At 42.2% G+C, this 17,127-nt stretch overlaps 1 protein-coding gene across 2 annotated transcripts in view; it reads right to left on the bottom strand.

Moving 5' to 3' along the window:
- Positions 1-8,655: 8,655 nt before the first annotated feature.
- Positions 8,656-17,127, bottom strand: part of LOC102671789 (protein vestigial-like) — a 59,230-nt gene continuing 50,758 nt past the window's right edge. Inside the window, exon 6 of one of the 2 annotated variants that reach the window (XM_006610819.2) lies at positions 8,656-9,054. In XM_006610819.2, coding sequence (XP_006610882.1) covers positions 9,008-9,054 — 47 coding nt within the window. In that variant the 3' untranslated portion in view covers positions 8,656-9,007. The remainder of the gene's footprint in view (positions 9,055-17,127) is intronic. The other variant, XM_031508213.1, reaches the window with a different exon arrangement.

Below are 17,127 nucleotides of genomic sequence, written 5' to 3' on the forward strand. Positions count from 1 at the left end.
CGATCACAAACGAAACCCACCTTGTAATTGTCTCGTAAATTCCGAGTATCGGTTTAATAGAATATGATAAAAACGGCGACGAACCGACCAATTCGAGAAATTCGTTTCTTACTCCCTCGAAACCAAGATTTTTCTTCTCGAAACGTGATCGATCGAATTACCGAATGCGAATGTGATAATGAGCGATATAAACGATTCCACGATTCATCGATCGGACCGATCGACGTTGTTCGAGTATCGAGTTTGGACGAATTTTCTTTCTTCTTTTCTTTCTTCTTTTCTTTTTTTTTTTTTCCTCTTCAAATATCGAATTCTTATTTATATATCGTTGAACGAGGGGAAAGTTCGTTTTGTACGAACTCGATTCGTACATCGCGATGCCGTTTCATCGGATTATCTCAACTATTCCGTTCTACCTTTGCTTCGATCGCTTCGATCGTAAGAATACTTTTACTCGCCTATACGTTCCCTTTTATCTTTCACCGCGGATCAACTATTCTCTAATTCGTTCGACCACGGAACGGATTATTCGCATAATTGGGATAATAAAAGTTATTTTCTCCCCTATCTTTCCTCCACGTTCCGAAACGTGAACGTTACGCGACGATAAATCTCGAGAACCGCGATTAACGCCGCGAGGTGATCGATAAGGATAGATAAGACAGGAGAAGGATAGTCGGCTCTTCCAAACGACGACGACGACGACGTTTCGCTTCCTTTCGCCGACCTCGAAATGATAAATCAACGTCGCGCACGGGCGAAGGGTCTTTCCCGAGATAACGCGACATTGAAGCTTTGCACGCGGATGGACATACGGTATTCGTAACATTGTATGCATATTAGACAGCTGGCCAATGGACGCGCGAGGGTAACGTGACTTTCATAGCGGCCGACATCGCGCCACTTTTGCGCGAAAAGTCTGCCAAGTCTCGCAAGGACTCTCGCGTTGCGACATCTGGACATCGCGCGGCCGTCTTTCTTTCTTTTCTCCTTTTTCTCTAGCAAACGTCAAATCGGTCAAAGCGCGAATAATTTTTAATCAGAGGAAATATACGTATAAGAAAAAGAAAAAGGAAGAAATCCTAGTTCCCTTCCTCTCCCTCCGAAAGAGCGTGGATCGCCGATGGATCGTGCGACGCCAAGGAATGCTCGAATCATGCTCCCTAATTCACCGATGATTCCAGCTTATAGAGGAGACCATCTATCCCGCGACACACGAGACATCCCGCGGAGCAGGTAGCTCCGGGGAGAGTTTCTGTCAGCGTGGCGCGTTATCTACCCGTTTATCTACCTAGAGCCTATAGCACTCCCTCGGATCCCTGCGTATACGTACACGCCCTCGCCGTTTCCTTATGTAACCGCACAACAGGTACACGCATCCCAGCTTCGTCTCTTTATTTCCCTGCTCATAAATTCATCTCGTGGAAGATCGGTTGGCCGACTTGCGTGGGGTCCGCGCCAAGACGAAGGTCACCACCAATTTCTTTGGCCAAAACGAGCAAATCGTCGGGAAATCGTTCGACGATTTTTCACATTCGTCCTCCCGAAAGTGAATGGAGCACGTATTCTTCGATGAATATTCGACGAATATCGGATCGGAAAGAAGGATTATTTGGAAGAATAAAAATTGGGGTAGAAATTGGGAAGTTGGTCGAGAAGGTTTGCAAGTCGATCGAACATTATTGAACATCGTGCAGAAATCGGCGAAAAAATTTCGGATAGTAGATTTGTCGCGATATTTCCTACTCGACTTTACTTTGCTCCAGATTATCGTTTATTCGTCTTTAAAATTAATATAAAAAATTAATATAATGGTAATAAGATCGAAAAGGATTAGAGTTTTACTCGTAAATTTATTATTTAGACTTTTATTAAATTTCACGCTCCCTTAAAAGATATATACGATTATTAAAGATACGTCGATTCGAGGAGTGAATCGTATAAAAAAATGCGATACTTGTATATACTTGGAGTTTACGATATCGATTCCGCTCACAAGACATCGGAATTCGGTCCTCGTGATTGATGTTGCAATAACAAACGCGACAAGCTCGCGCGAGTCGTCGTATCTTTGACTTTCCGGTTAATTACGAATGCGAAAACGAATTCCGGGGAACGACGTTCGCTTTCGGTTCAACGAAATATCATACTTATTTCGCCAGATGCGGACAACAACAAAACCATCCCGCGATACGAGTTTTTCCAAAATAATAAACGATTCAGGAATTCGCGAAGCGTTATACCGCAGTTATTCACAAAATTTTAAGTATGCTCGTTCGGATAAGTATTACGTTATTCGTGCGATTAAAAAAGAAAAGAAAAGAAAAAGGAGAAGAATTTTTACCATTCCCTTACGTTGAAACACCCGATTAAAAATAAATCTACGTATCGAATTAATTGCGTATCCCCTTCCAGAAGAAACTGTAGACGAGTAAAGTAAAATTATTACAAAGTTATCAAAAGTTATTAAAAGGAGAAAAATCTTGGCATCGAGGACTCGAAAATCTCTGGCGAATCTCCGAGACGTTCCACGTATATTTTCGCGGTTGATAAGCGGAGGATAAGCGAAACGATAGCGTCGCGTCGTCGGTCGGTTTAAAACGCGAAACGTCTCGCTAGGAAACAATGCGGAAATTAAAAAGCTAAAAGCTAGGTTGCGCGGAGATCCTGTCGAGGACGGCCATCTCTCCTTCCTCTCGAACCTCGCCTCGTTGTGTTTTTGCTCTGCATAAATGATGAGCTCGGGTATTTTAATGAAGACATTCCACGGCCGCTTGCCGGCTCCTTGGCGCACGGCGAGAGAAAGAGGAGAGAGAGGCCAACCTCTGGGCCTCTCGATAGACACGTTCCTGGCCATGCTTGCTCCGCCTTGTTCTATTGGCGTATTGTCAGCCTTTCAACGCGTCGTTTAAGCGTTCTCTCGCGTTCCTCTCCTCGTCTATCCTCCTCTCGTTCCACGTGTATCGCAATTATTTCGCTGTGATATCGCTTCCGTCTCGATACCTCGTGACCAAGCCAACGGCAATTTCTCTCCTTTTCCTTTTGCGAAATTTTCCTCCGCTTTTTATCGTCCGCCTTTCGCTCCACGGGGTCGCGAGTCGCGGGATTCAGGGAACCGGATCGATCATCGAAATCCGGACTTTTCTTCCCAGCGAACGAAATCGAATCGATCTATCTTCGCGTCTTTTAAAACGAGATGAAAGGATTCCTCGAATCCTTCCTCCTCGAAAAAGTTTCTTTACCTCCGGAAGGAGAGAGAAAATAAAGACACGAACGATGTCTCATGCAAATCACGACGCTCGGTCGGGGAGCGTAAAAACATCCTACTTAGAACGATTTCGAAGCGCAGCCCGTGACCGTGATTTTCACGAATCACGATACACCTGCCCTTATTCGGGTGGCGGATTTCAATGGCCTCGGCTTAACCCTCGACGATACCATTGAACGGCGCAAATGAGACGTGACTCGAAAAGATATCAGGGGTCCTGGCCACGTCGAACACGTGCACCCGGTGCACGACCACGCTTAATTCTTATTCCGATGCGTTCCGGCTATTCGCCAACAAACAAATTACACCCCCTTTCGACTCCACGCCAATTTCTCGCGGGGATCTTTACAATTGAATCCGTCCAACGCGTTCTTCGTTGCGCTCATCTTTACGCGAATTTCGTAAATTAAATTGCGATCTCCCCTCGTATTTTCATCCTTGCTTGCGAATCGAAAAAAAACGAAAAATTATATATCGGAATAATATCGAGGAAGGTGAAATTACTCGATTAACTCGATGCATCGTAATCGATTCCTCGAATAGAATCTAAAATCCGGAAGTGGCGATTCTTTGGAAAGCTGCCGCCGCAGGCTACCGGTTTTCTGCGCGAACAAAAAGAGAGAGGAGAGGGTCGCGAGCAAGGTAAAAAAACGAAGAGGAAGAAAGAGACGGGAGGAGTGGCGGGAGGAGGGGGCTACGATATCGGGAAGGAGGACGTCGTGTACCGCGTATCCGAGACATCGTACGTCAAAGGTTCGAGCCCGTGGGAACACGAGGGCAGAGATGCCTCCAATGCCGAGGCAAAGGCGAACCGAGTGTGTTCCCGCAGGTAGACGACCACGAGGAACGTCTACCATGGCTGATGAAGCAGCACCACGAGGGAAACTGACTTTTAACATCCGAGCGAACCCGCTCTCCAAAACCCGCTCTTTGTATACGATTACGAATCAAACTTTCGACGATTAAAAAAGAAAAGAATTTCGCAAGAAAAATTCCACGTTTTTTCATATTATATTCATACATTTATAATTGCACGAAAAGATGTAAAAATGTCGATTGTAAAAGTTTGAAATTTTTGAAAAATGAGATCCATCGTTCGTAGAACGAAAACGTACAAAGTGGAACAACTGTTGTTAACAATTTGTTAACAACGAAGCTAAAGATAAAAGAGAAAAGGAAATGTACGAGCAAATTTTTAATTCGAATTTAACTCGGAGAGAAGTTGCAAGATAAAACGAAACGAAGGCGAACGTTTAATAGAAGAAAGCGAACAAGCAAGAGGAACAAAAGGAAGAGAAGAGGATAGGTATCTCTCTTAGGTGACACCGCCGAAATATTTCCGTCGGCATTCCTAGACGTTTTTTAGGCCTTTGTCAAGCACGGCGTCACTATGTCATCGAGATCGATACGATTCGATCGTAGTCTCCACGTTCGGATCTCTCTCCAACCTTCTTCGTCCGATCCACGATCCACGATCCACGATGCCGCTCCATCGCGATCTTACGCGTTCCGAAAACCAACCGAGATTCTTATCCATCGTGCGTTTATGATTTATATTCCGTTTCAACCCATCCAATATGAATTTATCATTTTAATTCTCTCGTGAAAATCGTTTCAACGATCGCGTACGCGTTCAAAGGTCGATCGAATCGAACGGATCTATGATTCTACGTCGCGCAATAATTGTTTCAGGTCGACGATCGTTCGTAAATGGTGACAAATAAGGGTGCGTTGGTGAAGTAATATTAATATTCATATTCACGGTCGAATCATTTGTTCCCCTGGCGCAATATCAATAACCTGACCCTACTACTAGTATCCCCTTCGTAGGGATGCCACTTGCGAGAAGGGGACGATACTCGGTATTTAATTACCGTGAATCGAGGGGTGATCCGCGTACGAGTATACGGCGGTTTCGTTCTAAATTGTTTAACGCTCTTCCCACCGATCCAACCAACGTCCGATCTCTTTCTTCTTTCACGACGATACGTCAAAATTCGTTGAACAGATATTTGTAAATCGCGTACCGTTTTATGGTGGGAAAATTCGATATATTTGTGATCGCAAACGTGAAAAATAGCCAGGAAATTTGTCATCGCGTATCGCTTCTCCACCAACCGTTCGGGCTCACGTGGCCCTCACGTGGTTTCCTGCTTCGAGTTTTTCCACGTCTAGCAAGCATATGCACGATTGCGTAACAAAACACACAAATCATACTGCGCGCGACAGAAGAAACGGAACAGACTGATTTATGTTTAAGGAGCGATGGCCTATCCGCTGTTCGCCTGACGAAATGCATCCTCGGTCGGCCCGACGAATCGCTATCGCCCTTCTCCCCGTGGAATGCGTCTTTTCAGACGCATCGAAACCAAACCTCCTATGGCACAGCATTGCCTGCTTCGACTCGTTCGAAAAGAAACCACGTATGAGAAATCGCGAAAGAAAAAAAGTAGAAAAGTATTGCGGGACACGTGTTCAAATCGGCCAGATTTCGTGAGAGTCGTCGCTTTTGACGATTCATCAAAAAATTTTATAAAATATCCGTTCATTTTATCGCTTATATATCCTTTGACGTGATCTCAAAATCTTTCTTGTCAATTTGTATATCTTCTATGTGAAGAAAAGATAAATCAAGTTTCAAAAAAAAAAAAAAAAAAAAAGAGATCGAACTTAATCGTTTGTAATCTTTCCAATCTTTCCGATTGTCGTCCACGGTCGAACGAAAAAAGAAAAAGAGGAAGAGAAAATCGGAGAAGGCAACGCGACTTCGGTAATTAAAACAAGATGGAATACCTCGGTCGACGCGATAAATCTCATCATTTCCCATTCTCCCATTTCCCTCTCTTTCCCTCCAACCCTCCCTCCGCATATATATCTTCAGCTTTCCCCTTATCCGTAGATCGGAACTAGCCCCTTCGACGACATCCAACGATTTATTTTATTATTTGGTAGATTTAGTGGCGGCTACCGTTTATTGGAATCCACGTCGATCGGAGATTATGAGGCGAACGACGCGTCCAGATGCGCGCTTGCTTCCTCGCTCGCGTTACGAAACGGCTAATTATCGAGGACGGGATGAATTATCTTCAGCTTGAACGCGAAAAAAAAAAAAAAGAAAAAGAAAAAAGAGCGTACCGCGAATCTCTTTCCTTTTCGCCACAGAATAAGTGGATTTTGTTGTTCCGCGTTATCGGCGCATACCAAACGGGTTGGACGCGTATATCGCGGTTATTCTCTCGTACGGAATCGACGTATCGAGATCGAGGCCGAGAAGAGAACCGAACTCCATCTCGGATGGAGTGCGTTTCGGTTCGCTTCGATTCGATGCGAAAGTAGGGAAGTATTCGCGTAGATGAACGGGTGAACGAACGGGTTCACAGTTTTAGAAACACGACGATTCTTTCTAGCAAATTATATTTCCCCTTAAAAATAATCGCATCAACGTAGGACCATCCCTCTCCTCTCCTTACGCGGCATCGTAAATCTAAAACTTCTAATCTTCGAAACTTGGCGTGGTCGTCATTATTTCTAAAAATAATCTCGTGCAATCTCGTTAAAATTTCTCGCCACCTGCTTCTCTCGCACGAGTCCCGTTTCCATTCCGTAGCACGACCAATCAGGCTACACGTGTTTTACACGTGATAACAACGATCACCCGAATCCGAGAAACATCGTCTCCCTTAGGTGACCAAGTTAATTGCTCGTTTTCTCATCTCGTTAACTATGGCTTGGACGGGAGAACACGTCGGTGACGTCGGGGAGCACGTGCAAACGAAATCTAGCCATATGTTTTGCCCGAGTATATTTTATCGTTTCGAGCGTAACTCGTATTCCAGTGATATTAATTTTAAAATTTGTCGAGGGATAATATGATCGTTTCGTGTAAAAATTCTCTTTTCTTCGATACGAAATACTAAACACGCGAAAAAGAAGTAAGTATATTTGTAAATATCGATCATAGTATTTTATAGATAGGGAATAAGGTAAATGTTCGTTGTATCTCTGATGCAATCGCGACTATCGATTAGATACAATTGCGCTTATAGATCGCTTATCGGATCGCGCGCTAGGTAAACGCGATCAAAATGTTGAAGAAACGAACGAAAGCGAGAGTTCCACGCGGAATTCCACAAGATTAAATTCCCCATTACTTCCACTTATTACGTGCTCGATTAACTTTCCGGCGTGAGTGGAGCCACTAAATTCAACGGTGTGTAATTAACCAGCAGCGGTGTAACGAACCGCAAAAGCATAAAATTCTATTTTCTTCGCCAGATGTATAACTTCGCTTTCGTTCCACTCTTATCTCTAATCTCCAGTGTTAATTACATAATCGCGGATACGCGGCCCACGCTAACAGGATATCACGCGTTTCTCATATTCCTAGAGACAGGAAACGGTCGTAGGAAATAGAATTGAAAAAGGAATTTCTTTCGATCGCTTCTTTCTTTTTCGCGTCGTCAAAGAGAATCGTGCGTACGTGAATAAGTAAGTATCGATAAGATTTATCGAACAATATACTTGAAACGATAATATTTTCATGAAATATTCATCAAGAACGAGTTGATCGGGTGAGATGTCAAGAAGCCAGAAAATGCAACGACGTAATATTGATGCATCATTTATTTAACACCTATGATAACATGAGATGCGCTTAAGGTAGAGTAATTCACTAGGCGAAATGACGGTTGTGCGTGCGTGCTTGTTGCGCGTGTGTATACATGTCCTCGCGATATCATTGTCGATTCTATGGGAAAGGATGTAAAGAATAATTGTGACAATTCGGATAATAACTATTTTTTTTTTTAATTTGCCGACTTGGATTGAAGATTTCAGAATTTCTGCAGCATCGGTGTTATGATACAATAATAATAGTAATATATATATATATATATATATATTTATTATATATATATGGCAAGATCATTGGTCAATAAATATTTCACTTAAATCTGTAGTCAAATTCTCCAAATAATCGATCCATCTTCCTTTCCATCCTCTTTCGCGCATCTTTCCTTCCTCGATAAATAAACGAACGATCGCAACGAAACTCATCGATTCGTCGTTTCAATGAGAACAAAAAGATACGATACGTTTGAACGGATTGACAACGTTCCAAGAGATATCGATTCCTTTATTCGATCGTTTCAACTATTTCGTAATTATTTGGAAAATTTCGACTCTTTCGCCTTTCGATGGCCTACAATTCCCTACACTCTATACGAACTAGAGAATCTGTCATTTTCACCGGCCGGTCGGACATATATGTAGTAAGTAATTTCGTCGTCAGTCACTATGAAAGGTAATAGTGCGCGCAAAGTAGTTCCTCTAATACTATCCGAGTTGTACGCTAATAGTAGATCCTTAAAGTAAATTAGGTAACACTATGTACACTTGCTCGGCGTGAACGATGTTCGCATACGTTCGTCCGACCGTAACGTAACAAAAATTTCTTCCTCTCCTCTCCCTCTTGTCCATCAGCTCTCCGTTCGCCGGATGGATCGCCTCGTTCCTTAGCACGCTAGTATCACGTTTCAGAGCAGCCTCGTTTCTCCTCGATCGCGTCCCAACAGCGTCCTATTCGCCATTTTGTCGCTACGTTCGTTCGAGCGAGGATGACAATTCCTTGTTCTTCCGATTCCTGTTCGCGGTTTCGAAGAGCTCGTGCCTCTTTCTTTCGCGGATCCACCCATCGGATGTTGCGAATTAATTCGGCCCACGAGACTCCGTCACTCGCTTCTAGAACCAATAAAGGTCTTTGGAATCTTGAACCTGAGACTCGAGACCTGCAACACGGAGGACAAAATACCAATCTTTAATATACAATTTATCCTTGTATTATTCATATGTGTGTGTGTGTATGTGTATCGTATATCATTAATTTCCATCAATTTTTTACATAAATTTAACGATGATGGTAACGAGATATTTCATTCGACGAATGAGTTTATCTTTTGCATTATCGAATCAATTTTACAAATTTTATTTTAGAAATTCTCGCAAAGTTCGTAGATCGTAACGATCCCGATCGGATACCAATGACGATACAAGTTTGGCGCACAGGACGGATAATTGGTTATTCGAAAAGATAGGAACGAATTTTTCGTTCGGCTTCGATCGTCCATCGAAATTTATAACGCGCGGCCAACCACGTAATAAAAGAAGAGTCAACGTTTTGACGGATGCGAGGGTGCAGAACTGGTGATGGCACCCGCTGAGCGACACGGACGGACAAACCGGCGGGAACGGATGGAGAACCAACGGAATATGTCACGAGATCGACCAGTTAAGATCTCACGTTCTTTACAACGGTTGCACGGATGCGTCCCAACCTATCTTCCATCTCGATATCTCGAAACAGTGACCCTACGGATCATTCCGGTTCTCGACTTCGAGTACCTCGTTCGAGATCGTTCGTAATTAACAACAACTTTGATTCTCGTTTTAAAGCGAACAACAATAAAATCCCCTAATAAATATCGTGGAACGATATTTCCTTTTAATTTCATCCACGCGTAACTCGATCGACTACGACAGAACTATGACGACTACTCTCTGATCGTCGTCCATCCTATATCTACATCTGAACGTATCTCCTTCGTGAACCGTTCAATTTCAACGAGCGAGACGAAGACGAACGTTTTCGAATACTTAAATTCACGGCACGTGGTGTACGACACGGCCGATTAACTTTGTATCTGTCGGCCTATACACGTGTCAGCACGTGGATCTACCTGCTGCTTCAAAGTCAGCTACGTGTGCGTCCGCCGCGTTGCCATATTGGCGCACGCACACATACAAAAAACGAAAAAAGAAACACAAGCGAAAACATACAAAAGATTCGATCTCCGATGGCGAACGCGAACCGCGCTAATCTATAGAAAGCCGGTCGATCGGAAAACGAAAACGCGTCGTGAGAAATCCGATGTTTCGACGATCGTGATAAATATTTGATCGATAATCTCGACTTAATTCGATAAATTCGAAATTCGTGGATATAGAGATAAAATTCTTAAAGTTAAATCATTGTTCCGATACACGACGAAACTTTATCTTCGTTTCGACGAGAAAAGTAAAATTCGATCGTAGTTGCGAATCGCGATAGTTCCAAATATTCTTTTACATTATGTATTCGGTTGAAATGGGGGGAAAAAAGAAAATGGGGGAGGTCATAATCAATGATACGGCACATAAACGTGTAGGAGAGGGAAAAGCAGCCAACACCGGCCAATATTGTCCGCGTTATCCGACACATCATTTACCAGCAACACCCTCTTCCACTTCGTTCCGGCATATTGGCTTCGCATACTGAACCGTGAAAATGTTATAGGCACGTAAGTAGGCACTTACGCGGCTCGCATAAATCGTCTTGACACTCATGCTATACGTTATTCGCCCGCCCTCCGTATCGAATTAGAATTCGCTCTCTCACGGAGATTACGATCGAAGAACAGGTAGATATAATGTTTGGATATTAGTGGAATAAAACTGAACAATTACGAACGAAAGATTATTTCTTTAATTATGCGTACGTATAATTTTTCAGCGAAATGATGGAAGATAATACATCTCATATATCTCTAGTGAAAGCTATTCTTAATAAACATTTAACTTATATTTATTAGAAAATTTTAAATTTATCAGAAAAAAAAAAATTTCTTCTACTTCCAAGTATGTATGTTCGTATATTGTATTAAAAGAATATCTGTTATTATAGTTTTTTAAAAATAATCTTCTCGAAAACGAGCCGCCTTTGATCGACGTAGTTGTGTTAAATCTTTATTGTACGAAGAATATCTACACGCCCAAGTGTTTCCATTCGAAACCTCAGACGTTCGCAACTCGATGAATACAAAGTTACGGACGAACGCACCTGTTATGAATGTTTCGGCATTCAATATCGCGATATCAAAGAGCGCAGCAAGATGGTACAAGGAGGAATTCCCTTCGGTCCTTTCAACGGAGAAACAAAGCGTAAAGTCGGTGGAAATTCGGCGTTTAACTCGAGAATTTTGCAAAATCTATCCTTTGCGTTTTTCGTTGAAAATTCGAAATTATTAAAAGTCGCAGAACAGAAAATATTTAAGAAAAATAAATAATTCGATTGCGAATCCAACTTATTTAAAAATTAATAATTTCTCGCTCGCTAATTTTCCCCTTTTGTTCATCCTTGGATCTCGAATGCTGAATTTCAATGTTCGTCAAAAGACGAGAGTCGGGCATTTGGATTAAATTAAATCGAACACCCCCGTTTTAAAAAGCAAACTCCCGACCCTCGCGTCGTAATGGGACCCTCCGCCAACGTCGGGGGTTACGTATCGAAAGAGATGACCCTTATCAATGGGGGTCAAACCCCTCGCAGCCTGAAATCCAATATACTCGTGGTAAAGGAGAGAGTCCCCACTTTGATTCACCCCACCTCGAAACTCGTATATCGCACCGATGAGCGAGTATTAATTGGAAATTAAGCTTCTAAATCTTTGTGCCTTCAACGTTTCCCATGGCTCTAATCCTTGCCAAGAATCCTTCCACAAAAACGACGAATTATGTCCCACGAAATTCGAATTTTATACAACTTTCCTCCTTGGAGTTAAACTTGAGAAAATTTCTCTATTGGCACGAGCCAAAAAACGCAATATTGATATTTCGCGTACTTACGCGAATAATTATTGATTGATTAATTAATTAATCGATCCAGCTTCTATTCGACTTTACTTTAAATTATTATCCTTTCCGATAAATTTCGATTCTTCCACGTTGCGAATCAAGTTTAAATCAACGCTTGGCTAACGCTTCGGACACGATATATCCTGTAATGAAATTATGAAAATTTGGGCCGACATTTAACGATCGTCAAATCCGTGCGATCCATATGCCACGGAAACATTGGAGCCCTCCTTCGAGGTCCTCGAAGGAGAGGATTAAAGGACGAAGAGGACGCGCGTTCGCCGCGGAGCCAGCTCCGGTTCACCGTAGTGTCTCTCCATCCGCGAACGAACCGACTTCGAGAGATCGATATAAACCGGCAGCTTTCGACCACTCCCTCCATCCAGCTGGCTGACCAATCGAGGCTCGCTAGCCATCCCCGGCTACCCTTTTGCTCTCACCCGTGGAAACGGTGCACGAGCACGACGGTGGATTACGTGACGTCACCGGCCGACGCCATTTTCGAGGCGCGTGCCAGAAAGACCCGGCTGTACCAACACGCGGATCCGCAATATTCTCTCTCTCTCTCTCTCTCTCTCTCTCTCTCTCTCTCTCTCTCTCTCTCTCTCTCTCTCTCTCTCTCTCTCTCTCTCTCTCTCTCTCTCTCTCTCTCTCTCTCTCTCTCTCTTTCTCCCCAGAGAATGTCCCACACGGACTAGAATTTATGGCGAAGATTCCCTGAATTAATTCTCCTGGAAATATTGAGAGCGCCAAACCGGCCCCTTTCTTTGTTTCGCGACACTCGACCGCGCGAAACCGCTTCACCGACGCTACGCGACGAATGCCTCCCAAACAGTATCGAAATTGGCCGGCCATTTAACGCGTTCGATGGCTCGCAACGTATGTCGCTCGATTCCTCTTTTTTTTCTTTCCTTCTTTTTCCTCGCCGATGAATCGGTACAGTTGATGCGTTTCTCGATTGAAAGTCGATCGGTAATCGAAGCGTGGAGTTGTGCGATTCGCACAAGATTGATCGGGGGAAAACGGAGCGACGTGGTTTCAGGTTTAAGTAACATACCAGTGATTGTTTCTCTCAAATTCTTCGATCATCGTTACGTATACCATTTGTATATAAATATCGTTGAAGAGAGATTTGGAAAATTGATTATTTAAAAGAATCTCCTTGAAGTTTTGCGCGATAACGCAACGACGATGTGAATCGTGATAATTGTACGTATAGAATTAAATAATTGATTTAAACAACATTTTTTTCAAAAACTTATTAATTAATAATAAACGTATAACTTGAGAAGAAATTGTTCTTCGCTGGAAGTTTTTTGCTATAACGAGTAGTACGAGTCAATAATTTTTCGAGTCATAATTGAAAAATATAGAGCGGAGAGTAGTAGAGCGGAGTAGAGAGTAATTATTATTATTGCTCGTAGATAAAGCGAAAAATAAATATCAATTATATACAAATTTGTACCGTAATTAGTTTGTCGTATTATCAAAGTCAATCGTTACTCTCGTCTCTGCTCTCTGCCTTCTATTTATATTAAACAGCAAACATTAATTTTTAATAACAAAATCAAAAGCTATATGAGTATACATTCCGTTAAAATAATAATTCTAATTATTCATTACGGACAACAAAATGTATTGTCGAGATTAAATAGAAAGTTTTTCAAAATCGATAAAACAATTCGACGAAAGAATGGAACAAGTAGATATTATAATCGGAAAAGGTAAATTAAAGGAGCGAACGAAATGTTTGCGAGAGAAGGGATAGCGCATGGAATTCAATTTGGCATTCACCGGCGAGTGTGCGTTTTGATTTAAGTCGATCCAAAGTCGACGATGCGACGTCGTGGCGGCTGCGTGTTCGGAAGCAATAGATTTCGCGATATCAGCCCGTCACTCTTCCGCTTCGGATAACGAATCTCGCTCATAAATCCGTCTCTGTTCACGGTCGCCGGGAAATTAATGCTTACCTCCGGAAAGATAAAAGTACCTACGTGAACTGCATTAAATTAACATTCTGGATCCAGTTCCATCGCCCCCCCTCCCTCCTCCCGATTTCACGATTTCCGCTCCAAGTTCTTTCGCAACTTTTCAACTTCCTGTTCTTTCCAAGAAACTTCTCGTTGCAGTTTTTCCGAGTAATATTCTTCTTCCTTCTTACCGTTGAATTTTTAGCTTTCGATACAATCGATAAATCGAATCGTAATACGATATCTACGGTTTGCAAATTATTTTATTTCGTGGAATTTGCATCGATCTTTTTTCCACGCGATCGGGAAATCCACTTCAATCTTTCCGACGGATTTCTCTTCCTCGAACGAATCGTCAATCGATTCTACGAATCTTGTTTCACCGTGGGAATAGAAAACCCGCGCTTACCATTATCTTAACAATCCCGTTATTGCATCTCTTTAAATCACTACTTCCGCCAAATTTCTAACAATCCTTTTTATCCCCAATTCCCACAAAAAAAAAACGTTCTTTTCTTCGTCGCTTGCGTATTCTATGCATATGTGTTAATAAATGTTGCCCTAACTTTGTACGGTGCAATACAAGTCCAAACGTCGATCGAATCGAAAGAGCCAAGTTCGAAACGAATTCTTTCTTCTTTTCCTCGTCTCCGTTTTATTTCCTTTCCTTAAAATCGTCTCTTACATTTTTTTACCTTTTCGCTTGGTCCGAGCAGTAACGAAGAAGGAAGTAGTAGCGATAGGAACAAGTCGACTTCCGGTGGCGCGTCGACTATAATCGTCATCGAACGCGCGATGATGCATCGAATTCGTCGATACGACTGTCGGTGACGGTCAATTAAATTAATCACTTCGCAGAAGTAATAGACATAAGCGCGACAAGTGGAGGGGGGTTGAGGAGGAAGGGGGGAAGGATAAAACAACCGACAGAAACGTCACGACGCGGTGCACCATGACCATCTACAGTTGTTCGTCGTCGTCGGATGTCACACGGTAATTGCGATTTATTTCTCTTAATCGCGCTTAAACGGCAACCAATTTATATGCCGGTCGAGTTAATTTTACGCAATTATATAATTACCAGTGGACTCGCGGCCTAATCCGAGCGTCAGGCGGCGTTCTAATGGCGGCCGATTTCCAATTCGAAGACACCGCGTCGAAACTTATCCATCCAAATCCTTCCTCGCCTATCCCTCGCTTTTTCACTCAATTCAACGTGAAATTTAAGTCCGATTGGATAACAAAAAAAAAAGGTGTAATTTTCAATAAATACTTTTATGGGATAAAAATAAAATCGAGTGTTTTGGACACTCGTTTACCATCAACGGAAATTTTTCTTCGATGCACGATCGGCATAGTAGTATAGGTCGATCCGAGTTTACGATTCGATCTGTTTGGAAATATTCTTCGATAAATTTCAAAGGATAATGAGGGAAAAGCAGAAAAAGTTTGTCACCGTCGATTCCCTGGAGCACAAAATCTCTCGAAATCCTTCAAATTGCCCTTCATGTATTTTAACCAAATTCTGAAAAATCTGGTCGATGACGATCAACAAGGTGGTTTTTTATTTTCTCGAATCGTGGAATCGATATACATTTGGGGGCCAAGAGAGCGAACAAGTCGCAAGTTCTTCCTTATTTATTCATTAATTTCGAGAATCGATGTTTGACGACGCGGTCGCTGCTACTTGGAAGGTAGCGAGCGTGCACAGGGCCCTTACGGTAGCACACGCCAGTTAGAATAGTGAGCGTTGCCGGCATTCCGCCGAGTAAATTCTTGAAAACTCGTTTGGTCGGTCCGATCCGCGAACCAACTCTCAATCTGCGCCCATACACCAACCCGTGCGCGTGCGAATGTAAGCGTTTCCTAAATTGGCCCTAAATCTCACCGCATACGTTCCTGGGAGTTCTTCTAGCGGACGAGGCCAAAATTTTTCTCGCCATCTCTCCCGCAAATTCCTCCGACGCGATCAAATTTTCTACTATTTTCTTAAGGGACCGCTTTCTTTCCACATCAAAATTATCAAAATTCCAAATGCGAATACACTCGCTATATATTATCCATGTCTCGAATAATTTCGAATTTTACCTTTAAATTATTATTATTATTATCATTTTTATCTACTACTAATATACGAATCGATATCGGAAGGTGTCTACCGTGCATTTTGCATTTCGATCTCTTGTCCTATCGATAATTTCAAATTCAAGAGGTAAGATAAGCTTGATTGTACGCCTTTCAATCGTAGAATTGAAATAGAAAAGATGGCTACCGAAAGAGAATCGAAGGCACGACGAATCCGTGACATCAAGAGGGATGAGAATGTCAAAGCGAAGCTCTAGTATCGATTTTCGTCGCTCGAATTCACCATACACGGCACACCGCCATCATTCTCCCTTTTACTTTCCCCTTATCGTTTCCTATATCAAGCTATTTTAACACCATATATAATAAACGGTATTTTTTAAGTCTTTCAAATGTTTTTTCGTATTTACACGAGATTGATAAGATTAATAGACGCGTTTGAACAGATATCACGAAAATTATAGTCATAGAAGAATAGCGCGAGTGGACGAATTTTTTAAACGACCAAAAATATGTCGAAAAGATTCGATATTCTAAATATCGAAACATTTAAATTTCTCGATCGCTAAAATTTACCAAAAATAATTTAAACTATGAAAATATATAAAATATAACTTTTAACGTCGAACCGTTCGCTATCAATCTCGTTAAAATATTTTAAACGTTTGATACAACGAAAAATGAAAAAAAAAGCGTTACCATTTTAAAATGCAAGGAAGATCGAATTTTCCATCATCCGTAAGTCATCACCAAAGACATCAGCTTCGAAAGCAACGAATACATGTTTGAGAGGGAGAGAGATGGTGCACGGTGTGATAAAAATAAAGCTCGAACGAAGACGCGGAAATTGTCGAACGATAGAGCATCGCGTCGAAAGTTGCAGACGTGTTACACGAAATCGCGTGACTGGCTGCCGAGGTAAAACGGAAGGCGTGTTGGTTGCAACGACGTGCAGACAGATGGGAGTGGTCTCCGCAATCACGATGGGCGTGGTGCTTTCACGACGTGTTGCAGCTGCAACTCGCCTCTTCGTACGTTGCACTTAAACGCGTTGACGAATCGTACGATACAAATTTCGTTCGTCAAACATTTTCGTCTTTTCGTCTTTCCTTTTTCCTTTTTTTTTTTTTTTTTTTT

The sequence above is a fragment of the Apis dorsata genome, unplaced genomic scaffold (assembly GCF_000469605.1).
Source record: "Apis dorsata unplaced genomic scaffold, Apis dorsata 1.3 scaffold_78, whole genome shotgun sequence".
Taxonomy (NCBI): Eukaryota; Metazoa; Arthropoda; class Insecta; order Hymenoptera; family Apidae; genus Apis; species Apis dorsata.